Raw genomic sequence first — 13,839 nt, 5'->3', positions numbered from 1 at the left:
CGGAGAAAATGATGCATGTGATGAACGAAATGGTCCTTGACTGTTGCAAAATTACAAATTTGGTCCCAGTGGCGGACCCAGAAAATAATGTGAGTGGGGGCGTACTTAACTCGATATCTCACTTAGCTTCTAAGAAAAAATTGCATCTTCCACAATTTTGTATGAAGAATTCGAATTGTCAATGATAAAATATCAAACATGTATAATATGGTTCAAATACATTATAAATTATAATACAATATTTATGATAGACTATAAGATAGTTAAGGGCGGAGCCAAAACTATACTTGGGTAGGGTGAAATTTTAAAATACTTTGAAATGTTATAAAAATATTTATGACAAAATATAAAACATAACCAATTAGATAAAATCGTTTGAATAGAAAAGACATTATATTCATAAATACTTATTTTAATTTTCTTTTAATTAGATCAACTATAAATTATTCTAAATTAATTTGAATATGATGAAGTATAATATAAACTTGTTGACTACACTAACTAAATGATTCACAAAAAAGTAGACTTAAAAAAAAATTAATTTATTGAATGGTGGGAAGAGGTAAAATAAAGAAAAAGAAGCTAAAATATACATGCAAAAAAAAAAAAGTATAATTAAACAAAATACATTTAATTTATTGAAGGTTGGGAAGAGTTAAAATAAAGAAAAAGAAGCTAAAACATACCAAAATGCTTTAGGTGGATTTTAAACTTATGACACTTTATTACCATATTAAAGACTCAACCAACTAAGCCACTAATCACTCTTGTGACTAACACATGTACATATATATTAGTAGAAAGAGTTGAAGGGGGGGGAGGGGGGGGGCAGCTGACCCCACTGCCCCCATTGTGGGTCAGCCTATGTTTGGTACCGAGTTAACGGATGTCTAATAAAAAACAAATTGAAGATAAATTGGTTAACATTTTTAAAGTTGAAGGATTTAATTGGTCAAAAAATAGTCAATAATCAAATCGATAATTTCGTTACAGTCAATAGACTATTTCAGTAATTAACTCTGTTTATTCATAAAAGTGTTCATTGATAATTTTCTTATTGGTTTATCATTATTTTCAAATATATCTCTTTCAATATATAAATGTCCTCAAACAATTATTCATTGAATTAACTTTGCAATAAATTACGCACAATTTATTTATGTTTTAACGAATTTTTTATTATTATTGTAACACTCTACATTAGTTGAATTAAAATTTTAAAACACATTTATTACCCACTTGGCGTTCCATCTAACGGTGAACGGTGCATATCAATCCCATTATCATGTTACTTTTCATTAGCTCAAAGTTGATAAGTATCCTAGATGAACTATCAATATCTTTTATGGAATCCTTCTTTCCTCAATTCTTTGCCTTTATTTCAATCAACTAGCAACTAATATAACTAATAAAAATGTTAACTAACAACTATTTGCTAAACACTATATATATATATATATATATATATATATATATATATATATATATGTGTGTGTGTGTGCCAAGACCTTGTGGTTTAATGACACTCGGATTAGACTCTCATATGAGAGGGTTGTAAGTTCGAGCCTCTCCAAACAGGTTGAACAGATACTCTGGGACGGAGCCAAATGAGGGGCAGGGGGGTCAGCTGCCCCCCTAGTATTAGTAAAATAAAACTATTAAATGTCAACAAGAGTTGATTTAGATGAGTTGGTTGAGTTATGATAAAGGATAGGGGTTCAAATTTTGGCATTGATATCTTTTTTTATAGTTGGCTTCAATAGTTTTTTTTTTCACTCATTCCCTTTGGTTTCAACACAGTCACGTTTTTAATAGCTGTTTAATATTTAATACACACACACATATATATATAACATTCTTTCATATTAATAATGAGATGTGTTTATTTTTTTTTTAAATTATCTCTTTTGTTTTAATGTTTCGTCTTTACTGAAAAAAAATTATGAATCATTCCCTACTTCTTCGCCCCCCTCAACCGAATTTCTGGCTCCGTCCCTGCAGATACTATACTGTAATAGAATCAATAACATTCAAAAAATATATATATCTTACTTTGTTGCACATAGTTTTTTCTGAATGATTTATTTTTAATGTGTAATTTACATGCTATTACACAAAAATATAATTTATTCAGTGCACACTCGCAACTATTGGTTTTCTTGTCACCTAAAACAAAATATTGTAATTGCATTAAACAAGCTAAGCTGAAAAAGAATAGGAGTAATTCATAAACAAACAAAACAAAGGTCGATTAAAGACAATGACTTGTGTAATACATCAACGGAGCATGATTGATGCATACTAAACTCCAAATTGCACACCCATGACCCATCCACTTCAAAAAAGCGACCATTGCTTTTCCTCTACTTCTCCGTTTTGCCTTCTGGTTGTTAGATCTTTTCATCTTTTGACGAGACATTAGATCCCCGCCAACCCTAACTCCTTTATTAATATTTTATTATTTATTTATTTATTTTTAAACTTAGGTGATCTTAGCTTTGCTAGACTAATTCTAAGTTCACTGGACCTCACCTTAGAGTCACTACAAAGGTAAATCGCGAGTTGTGCAATTAGCTCATCGGTCAGATCCTAGTCTTCATTTGCGCACAAGGAATTTAATCTAGACAACAGGGCCGGTCCAAACATTTTATAGGGCCAAGACAAAAAAATTTTTAAAAAAAGGTCCTTATATGAAAAACTAAAATTTAAATTTAATAATACTAAAAAATGATAACAATAATTCAACAATTTTTTAAATACATAAACAATCATAACAAAAAATTTCTACGGCCTTACTTGATGCAAAATCATCTTTATTGCATCAAAGATTAATATTCTCTAGCATATCTTTCTCAAAACATAAAATAAAATAAATTAAAATAAAACAAATCTTCATATAATAAAACTAATAAACTTCCAATTTCATTATACATAGGAATCCTATTAAATAGAATTAAAAGGCAAACAAAATTCCTAGTTATCAACTCTTAAACAGCAATACAATATAATTAAAAATTTAAGATTCCTAAATAACAATACAACAATTAACCCAATTTATTTCAATATATACTAACTAATATATATATATATATATATATATATATATATATGGTGAGGACCTAACCTTAGGTGAGGACTAATCTAGACCATTAAATTAGAATAAAGCATGACTGAGATTAAAAGGAACAAATTACATGGATTAAGGAAACAAATTCTTTTAAAATATTAAAAAATATAAATTTATGGGTAAATTAGTCTTATTAGAATCTGTGCATTACTATACAAAATGTTGTACATTCCTATACAGAGTATTGTGCATCGATAAGTCAATAGTTGTGCATTCAAATACGACCTAAAAATCCTACAAGTGGATATCTCAATGTCCTACGATGCAGTGAACTATGTGCACTAATGCACAACTCACCAACCTACGGTGCACAACTTACAACACCAGGTTGCACAACCAGCACACACGAATGCACAATCGTACTATCCAGCCATTTGTACATATACACGACCATCCAAATATAGGCAATATTATATTCAAATGAACGAGCGAACAAATAAAAATAAAAAATATCGATTACATTGCATGGGCGAACACTCAATCAATGATGAAGAAATCGTAGCTCCAAATTGCAACGGTGGTGATCCAAAAAAATAGGAAACCAATTAAGGCAAGGATTACACATGCGTTCACACTTAAAAAATTAGAAAAAGACACTACTACCCAACTTTAACAAAAAAGATCAATCCATGTCATCTTAGAAAATCAAATCTGGACCATCGAAATAAAAAAATGAACGCATAAGATTAGTTCTCACATCCTCACCTAAGAATGAGTCCACATTTGATCATATATATATATATATCACCGATTGTATTTACACATTATTGAAACCTCTTTGTAAACAACATTGGTAGTAGCAACACAATCTTGTTCACTTTCGTCTAGAGCTAACACCTTCAGTCCATCAGGATGGGTGACTCGGGTGAAAATATATAATAGTAGAATATCAGTCAATTAGTGACCATTTTATATTTTCAGTCAATTAGTAATATCATATTCATTTTCAGCCAATTATTTTTTTTATTTTCAGTCAATTAGTCAATTAGAATATTAGATGTAGTGATGTTTTTACCTAATTTCCGTTCCATTTTTAATTGATGATGTAAAATATTTTTATTGAAATATTTTCGTTCTATTTTTAATTTACCTTTACTGTTGTTTAAAATATACATTTACTATTGATGATGTAGAATATTATTATTGAAATATTTCCGTCCAATTTTTAATTAAAATGCAATGATCTAACAATTTTTTTTAGTGATATTTTTACCATTTTTACATTTTAGTCAACAAAACCTCTATTGAGACTTGATCTCATGACCTCCTATATGAGAAAGTCACTACATGCCATCTGAGCACAAGATGCTTGGCAATTTACTTTTACTTGATAAGGTAGAATATTATTATTGAAATATTTCCATTTCATTTTTAATTTTCGTATTGGTACTATGGTGAAAATGTACTGTTGGTTTTGAAATGATATCAAATAAAAGAGTAGTGAATTTTTATATATATATATATATATATATAATTATTACTTTTCTTTTTTTGAATTTATCTCTTAATATTAACTTGACAAATTAATAAAAGGCTGTACATTAATTAGTAACTAGTTGGTCATAAACTGGCCAACCCATCACAAGTTTTTTTTTTTATGCCACTTATTAATTATAAAAATACAATATTCTTGCATAAGAAATAGTAACATGTCTTATTTACTCAATTGTAATCTAAAAGATAGATCGATTATTTTCTCACTTTTTATAAATTTAATTTAATTTTGAAATAATTAATTCCGTAACGCTAAGAAATAATTAATTCCGTAACGCTAAGAAATAATTAATTCCGTAACGCTAAACTAGATCAACTCCAGTTAGTTGAACCAGACAAAAATACTACTGATTCCATAGATACTTTCTCAACCTACTGAAGCACAAAGAATCAATGTCTCTTTTATTTGAGAAGTCTAGCTATGCCGCTCAACCACAAGACCTTTGGTAGTGACAAATTATTGTGTGAACCATGGCCCACATAGTGTTGTATGGACCATAAAAGAAAGTACATTTTTAATATACTAAAAGTACATTATTTTTGTACTGAATGTACATTATATAAAATAATGTACTTTTAATATTCAAATAATGTATTTTCTCTAAATACAAAGTACATTTTTAAAAATATATTAAAAGTACATTATTTTGAACTAAATATACATTATTTTATAATATATAAAATATGGTCCACACAGTTTGTGTGGACCATGGTGCACACAATAATGATTGTTTGGTCGTTGAACCAAACATATATTATAACTGGAATAGATTTTTCTTTGGTTGATTATTTAATTAAGAATAAAATGTTATACTAATGAATTTTTTGGATAAATAAATAATAAATATTCAAGGTCGGTTTTTAGTCCCCGCATAATGTTCAAGAGCACATGACTTCAATTTTAGATGGTTCAATATCTATTTTTAACATAACTGCTTAAGAAATTTTTTTTAAAAATGCAATTAAGCCACATTCCGCTTCTTTTTATATTGCCTAAAACTTATTAGATTTTTCCTCCAGATCAAGCACAACCATTGAAGAGGGCATGATTCTTCCTTCCTTGCCCGCACGGGCTTAGCTCACTAGTTCAGTATTATGTAGTATTTAGAAGAAGAGACCAAGGTTCGAACATTGACAGCGACAGTGTGGTATTATGTCCAAAATTAGTAGATCCCTTGTGTGTACCGACATTTGGTCCTGTTTGCTGAGCCATTGAGTCACCGTGATTTACACCATCCTAAATGTTTGGTTGAGTTAGGATGTGAGAACCCTTGAACTTGAGGATTCAACCTTTTGGGAGTAGAAAATTCTTCTTCCTCCATTAATTTTACAACTTTCTCCTTAATTTCTTTATTAATTACAATAGTTGCAATTCAATTTTCATTTCTCTCTCATAATTAATTAAGTATGATTATACTTTTGATAGAGACTCATTTATTTATTTGTACGGGCCACAAAAATTCAAAAAATAGCCCCGTAAATCTTTATATTGCAATATTACGTCACTATTTCATAACATGTTAGCTCAACATTGCTACATAGTGGTACTATTTTTTCACACGTTAGTTTAACAATGTTGACGACTTTATCCAATATATTAAATAATTATTCACAACTTTATCAGTTTAAACAAAAATATAGGCACTGCACACATGTTGTATAGCGACTTTGACCAACCATGGGATAGTGCATGTAGTTGGAGGTTTGAAAAACAATTTTCATTCCCAATGTTTCGTGATAGGGTGTTTGTTAAATTGTTAACTGATTTGATTAGTGAGTTTAATTAGTTGATAACATTAATTGATTGTAAAAAAATTAGTTATTAGCTGTTAGCTTGTTACACATAAAATGATTTTCTCAAAAACTAATTGAAAAAGTTATTTTGAGTAGCTTTTTGAATTTTAGCATTTTGGAACAATAAAATGTTACAAAAAGCCAATTAATCAACCACTCATATTGATTGTTTAAACAAGTCAAACAGTTAATAATGGTCAAAAATTGACTGATAGAGTAACTAATTTATCAAACAGGGCTAAAGTGACTCTTCTAAATAGGAGGTCATTAATTCGAGCCCTAATGAATGCAATATTGACTTTTTGTGTTTCAATAGATTGAAAAAGTAAACATGAATAGATAAACATTAAAAACAATTTTCCCTTTTACACTAGGCTACATGTTACCCTATTTTTTTCCCGATGTAATTTTACCCATTTTGTATAGGTTTCTTTTTTTTTTTAAAAAATAATTTTTATTTTGTTTCTTGTATTTTAATGTACATAAATTATATATATATATATATATATATATATATATATATATATATATATATATATTAATAGTAATTTAAATATTATAAAAAATAAGTATAAATAATTTGAATAAAACCTTATTAATTGAACCAATTATATAAAATGTGATACTGATAGAATATTGTAAATTATTTTTGAGGATCAAAGCATTATTTAACACGTTTCGTTTAATTAATTGTTTTCTCCGATCCATCGCATTTTGTAAGATGTATTATGTTGAACACAATTATAAGAAAATAAACAAAATGTGATATGTTTACAAATTTATCCTTCAAAAATTTGGCAAATTGGGTTCACGTTTAAAAAAAAAAGTTAAAAGAAATTCAATATAATTTGAAAAAAAAAAAGAAGTAAAATTTCATGTACTAAAATAGTATAATTTTTTTTTTTTTTTGGGCAAAAATTTGTCCTTCAAAAATAAAAATAAATTAGATTTGCAAAAAAGTTCATGTACTAATGTGAACCAATTTTATTTTTATTTTTATAATAAGTGATCAAATAAAAATAAAAATAAAAACAAAAATAAAATAGGACTAAAATAGTATTAAATTTTAAATTATTTAATTGAACAATCAGTCAATCAGTGAAGTGCATGTAATATTTGTGGTGAGATTAGATTTTTATTTTCAATAATTGCGTGACTAATTTTGTTAATTCGAGGTTAAAGCCCTGATTTGTAAAATAGTTGACTTGGTTAATTGATATAAGTTTTGATTAATTAACTTATTGTAATTTTAAAATGCTAAATTTTAAAAACTACTTATAATAATTTTTTCAATTATACAAATCAGCTATCAACTAACAACTAATTTACCAAATATTTTCTATAATCAGCTAATGTTTTCAACTAGTTATACCATTTAATTAACCCAACCAGTTAATAGCTAACAGTCATTTACCAAACAAGGCCTAAAACTTAATTTAACTGGTTCAAAGTCATCCAGAGTTTTGTCATGTTTAATCCTAAATTTTCAAATTAACTAGTTGTGATTCTTCAACTTTTAAATTTTAACTAATTGAAGTTCTTCAACTTTAAAGTTAACCGTGGTCTTTAAACTTTTAAATTTTAACCAATGGTGATCCTTTCAAAAGAATCCAACTACTTAAAATTTGAAAGTTGAAAGATTATGACTAGTTAAAATTTGAAAGTCAAAGGAGCATGAGTAGTTAAAATTACCGTTGAAGACCACTGTGTGATTAACTTAAGTTTAGGACTAAACGTAATTCTTTTGAGTGTACTCAAATTTTTATAGTTGTATATAATGATTAATCCCTAATGTTGTTTTATACTCAAAATTAACAATTCAACTTTTGACATTTGATTAAGGATGGTTGGAGGATTGAAGATGGCATTAACTCTTTTTTTTTTTTTTTTTTTTGAAATAAAGATGGCATTAACTCTGAAAAGTTATAAATCAATGAAGTATGGATGGAATGCAGTAGATTTTGAAGGTGAAGTGAAAAAAATTCAATAATGAACTGACTTTCAACCATACATATGAACATTAAATGTGTTCACAGTTCATAAATGCCTCTGCCAGTTTGCTGCATTTCATCCTTCCATTTCCACCTCCGTCAAGTCGCCGCCCATCCAAGCGGCGGCTTCAAACTACTCGCCGCCGTCCTCCTCCGCACAAAAAGCTTTTTCTTTTCTTTTCTTATGGTCCCAGCTCCCAACTAATTACGAAAGGAGACAAGCGTTTTGCTTTTTTGTTTGGATTTTGCTCAGAAAGTGTGGAAGCTTTATCATTACGGCCGGGCCTTGCGGGGTATAATGCGATCACTGATCCCTAGAAGAACAAAGTGATGTCTGCAATTATATATTTTATCATTTTCCAGTTATTTACTCTTCACCTGCAATTTTGCGGTGTCGTTTCTCTGAATTCCGACGGGCTCTCCTTGCTGTCTCTCAAATCCGCCGTGGACGGCGGAGGTAGGGCGTTTTCCGACTGGAACGAGAACGATGATACGCCGTGCCGCTGGACTGGCATCGCCTGCACGAACGTATCCGGCTCTGATGAGCCGCGTGTCGTCGGAATCGCACTCTCAGGGAAGAATCTCAGAGGGTATATTCCGTCGGAGCTCGGAACTTTAGTGTATCTCCGACGACTCAATCTTCACGGTAATAACCTCTATGGCTCTATACCGGAGCCTCTGTTCAATGGAACCTCACTGCACAGCATTTTTCTCTACGATAACAACATTTCCGGCCCGCTCCCGGCTTCTATTTGCAATCCTCCTCGGCTTCAGAACCTGGATGTATCCAACAACTCGCTTTCAGGTTCGCTCTTAAACAACCTCCGGAATTGTCGGCAGTTACGGAGGCTAATTCTGGCGAAAAACAAGTTCGCCGGCGAGATTCCGGCGGGGGTTTTCCCGGAGCTTTCGAATTTACAGCAGCTTGATCTGTCCTCCAATTCATTCAACGGCTCAATTCCAGGAGATATAGGTGAATTGAAATCCCTTTCCGGAACTCTTAATTTATCTTTCAATCACTTTAATGGAAAGATCCCAAAGTCCTTAGGTGATTTACCTCTCACAGTTAGTTTTGATCTTAGGAACAATAGTCTAAGTGGTGAAATCCCTCAAACTGGTTCATTTGCAAATCAAGGCCCAACTGCATTTTTGGATAATCCAATGCTATGTGGATTTCCTCTACGAAAGCCTTGTAAAAATGGGTCAGTAAATGTGGCACCTAGAAATCAAGGATTGCCACAAGGAAATTCGAGAACTAATAATCCCCAAGAAGGGCTTAAACCAGGTTTCATTATACTAATATGTGTAGCAAATGCAGCTGTAGTGGCATTCATAGGACTTGTGATTGTTTACTCTTATTGGAAAAAGAAAGATTCCGGTGGGTGTAGTTGTGCTGGTAAAGGGAAGCTTGGAGGAAATGAGAAGAGAAAGTCATGTGGTCTTATCCCTTGTGCCGGTGAATTTCAGAATAACGATTCTGAAGTTGAGTCCGAAAAGGGCACTCCTAGAAGGAGTGGTGCTGAGGGAGACCTTGTGGCTATTGATAAGGAGTTTGATTTCGAGCTTGATGAGCTATTGAGGGCATCTGCATATGTTTTGGGGAAGAGTAAGTTGGGGATAGTGTATAAGGTTGTAGTTGGGAATGGTATGCCGGTGGCAGTAAGGAGATTGGGGGAAGGTGGTGAACAGAGGTATAAGGAGTTTGTGTCTGAGGTTCAAGCAATTGGAAGGGTGAAGCACCCTAATATTGTGAGGTTGAGGGCTTATTACTGGGCTCCTGATGAGAAGCTTCTCATCACTGATTTCATATCCAATGGGAGCTTGGCTTCTGCTCTGCATGGTAAGTCCTGCTATTCAAACCCATTTTTTGTGTGTTTCATTTGGTTCTTTGACTTTACTTATATTCCGATCCTTTGAATAAATTTAGCTTTTGGTGCATGACTATGTAATTTGTATCACATTTGATCCTACCGTCCAATTCCCCAACCAACTATTGCCTGAAGAAGCAAATGTAGTGTTGTTTCAGAAGTGCAATATTTGGCCGGGAAATTGGACGGGAGGACCTAATGTGATACAAATTACATAGTCATGCACCTAATTAGAAAATTTTAATAGTCAAGGACCAAATGTGATTCATGTATAATAGTCAGGGACCGAAAGTGAAAATTTCTCTATTCCTTTTTAAGAGAACTGTTGATCTGCATTTTTATGATTTCTTTTCTTCTTATCTTTCACTATAATGATATAATGATTTGGGTTTTTCTTTTTTGACTATGGTGTGGAATTATTATCTAGTAAAATTGAATGAAAAGATAGAAAGAATCCATGGACTCCCTACTCCCAACTTATTATAATGGATAGACACAGATCTTTTAAGGTGCAGACTATGAGCAGAAAGGTAATGCCATAGCTTAAACTGATACGGAATTGTAAAGAACTTCTTTACTTCTGACTATGATCTTTGAGGTACTTCTGACTTCACGTGTTGTTAGATGAACATGATGGTTAGAGAGTTCAATCAAGGAGTTGAAAGGAAACTAAGAATGTAAAGCAGTAGTAATAGGGTTCAGTCAGTACGGCATAAATGTTATGTCATCCACATGGGAACCGTTAACAAATGGTGATTCTTAATTTTACAACAGAGTGTTATTGATTCCTTTTGTATTAAAGAATTACTTAAAATAACACATGAGTTCACTTGTGATCAAACATTATAATAAAATAGAAAAGCATATTTAATTCTTTATAGACAGGTGAGAAAATGATTAGTCTTTATGATCCATGTGAAAGGCTACTTGATGACTGACCAAAGTTAGGCTTTGAATTGACTTGTAGTTCATTACCACTATAAATATTTAGTGATCCACTCTTCAGGGATACATGCCATATGTTAGGTTGTAATATTTAGAAATTTAATACTTAATTCAGTGATTTGCCAAACACCCCTTAACCAGTTAACCAATTAGCCATTTGCCAAACACTCCTTATAATTATTGATCTTTGGAGTATCTGTTTTTTAGACTCCACCATGCATGTATCAAGTTTGTTATTGTTGCATCTCATCAGCATGTGCTTATACCTTTACACAGGGAGAAATGGTCAGCCATTGCCCAACCTAACCTGGTCAGCTAGACTGAAAATTGCAAGGGGAACAGCACTGGGCTTGGCCTACCTTCATGAATGCAGTCCCAGAAAATTCATCCATGGAGATATAAAGCCATCCAACATTCTCCTAGATCATGACCTTCAACCTTATATTTCTGATTTCGGCCTCAACCGGCTGATCAACATTACTGGCAACAACCCTCCATCGTCCGGTGGCCTTATTGGAGGAGCCCTTCCTTATTTCAAATCAGTGCAAGCAACAGAGGGTAGCAACAACTATAGAGCGCCCGAGGCTTGGACCCCGGGTAGCAGACCTACACAGAAGTGGGATGTGTACTCATTTGGAGTTGTCCTGCTTGAACTGCTTACTGGGAAATCCCCAGAGTTTTCGCCCCCGACCACCTCGACCTCCACAGAGATTCTAGACATGGTGGGGTGGGTGAGAAGAGGGTTCGAAGAGGAGAAGGCGCTGTCGGATTTGGTTGATCCACTCTTGCTTCAAGAAGTGCACGCCAAGAAGGAGGTGTTGGCCGTGTTTCATGTAGCTCTTGCGTGTACCGAGAGAGACCCAGAGGCTCGGCCGAGGATGAAAACTGTTTCAGAGAATCTTGAGAGAGCTTGAAAGCTGGCATTGTTCTGCAGATGTTAATACCATTGTTTTAGTGAGATTTTCTGAAACCAGAGGGAATAAACTGTATATTTTTCTGTGTGATTCAACCAAGAATTTCCTTCTTCTTCTTCTTCTTCTTCTTCTTCTTCTTATTAATTTGGCAACTTTGTTTAGCATACAAATCCTTACATCATATTACCAGAGCGTTGGAATTCTAACACACCACACAATGTATTTTATAATCTAAAAATTTACATGCATTTCTTTTTCTTTTGCTCTTTTATCAAAGGCAAATTCTCCTAACCCGTGAGATCAGGGATGGACCAAGAAGAAAATTATTTGAGAGGAGCAAAGTTTAAATGACTGTTAAAAATGTCAATAACAAAATATCAAACAATTATAACAATAAAGTTAATAAGAAAACATGTTATGGGAGTATATAGTGCTAAGATATCTATGAAATAAAACTTTATTTTAGCAGTTTTGAAGTTGTAATAAGCCTTCAAATGCAAGATGCTATGAATATCTGTTATTTTAATTTTGAATATGGCTACTATTCGCTATACTCTTGTTGCTCTTCAGAAGATGATTAAAAAAAATAAAATCATACTCCGTAACTATTAACAAGTTCCCATAGTATAGACCTCTCATTGTTGTTCTATATTTGCTAATAGTTTTATTTTCAGCAGTGAATCATAACCCATTAATTTCAAAAGGTTCTTTTCTACAACCTGTTTCTCGAATGGCTAATGTGTCAACATTTAGTGCAGTGCCTAATAGTGCATAAAATGAATATAGTAAGATAATGGCCAAGGGAGGGTGTTATAAATAATTATCTCTGGATGGCCTTAATTGGCTCCAAATTATTATTATTACTTTTTTAATGGAAGAAAACATGGAAAGTGATGGAATATGCGATAGTTATTTTTATTGATGATGCTAGTCTATGAACTACGCGCCTAGTTTGGTATCAAACCTTGCAGCTTCTGTGTATGTATATGATATATTGTTAAAGTTTTTGAGATGCACATATACTCGGCATGATGGATATATTACGATCGGAGCAAATCGATCCGTAGAGGTGGAGCAAGACCCGGGGCCTCCGGGGTTAAGGTTCGCGCTCGGCCTTGGGCCTCAGCCCAATAGGCCTCGGCCTATGGGGCCTCGACCCAGAGGGCCTCGGCCAGGAACATGTGCCGACCCCTATAAAAAGGGTCGACCTGGGGATCAGTCAAGGGGGCGCGGTCAACGCGGATCCAACCACCCCCCGCTTTAGGGGGTGGCGGTTGTATAAAAACCCCCCACCTTGTCTCATTAAGACACGTTCTCATTATCTTATACACTTTGTGCTATCAAATCATTGTAATAGCCTATTTATGGTATTTAATACGATATACGGTCCTTACGGCCTTACGATATCGTTTCGTTACGTTTACTTATTTCATATTACGTTCTTATCCGGATTTAATAATTTGGGCCACTCCGGGTGAATTAAATCCATCATTGGTGCTCTTGTTGAGAGCTGTTGTACCAGCTCAAGCGTGTTCTTTATCCTTTGATCTACCGCGATCAGCTACCATAGCAAGATTGAGATCCAACTCTCGCCACACCAACGGTTCCCGCGGCACCCAGCTAGTCGCAACCGGAAATGGCCCCAACGGGCTCCCCAGCCTCCAACCGGTCGCCTCCACCAGGTCGGGGGGGGGGGGGGGGGGGGG

The 13,839-nt window shown here is 33.1% G+C and overlaps 1 protein-coding gene across 1 annotated transcript; it reads left to right on the top strand.

The window, feature by feature from the left end:
- Positions 1-8,375: 8,375 nt before the first annotated feature.
- Positions 8,376-12,395, top strand: LOC109193997 (receptor protein kinase-like protein ZAR1). Its single transcript, XM_019344835.1, has 2 exons — positions 8,376-10,246; positions 11,496-12,395. The coding sequence occupies exons 1-2, from the start codon at positions 8,737-8,739 to the stop codon at positions 12,131-12,133; spliced, it is 2,148 nt and encodes a 715-aa protein (XP_019200380.1). The 5' UTR covers positions 8,376-8,736; the 3' UTR covers positions 12,134-12,395.
- The last annotated feature ends 1,444 nt before the right edge of the window (positions 12,396-13,839 follow it).

The sequence above is a fragment of the Ipomoea nil genome, unplaced genomic scaffold (genome assembly GCF_001879475.1).
Source record: "Ipomoea nil cultivar Tokyo-kokei standard unplaced genomic scaffold, Asagao_1.1 scaffold0233, whole genome shotgun sequence".
Lineage (NCBI taxonomy): Eukaryota > Viridiplantae > Streptophyta > Magnoliopsida > Solanales > Convolvulaceae > Ipomoea > Ipomoea nil.
Note: the sequence above shows the minus strand (reverse complement) of the source record. Positions and strands in the feature narration are given on the sequence as shown.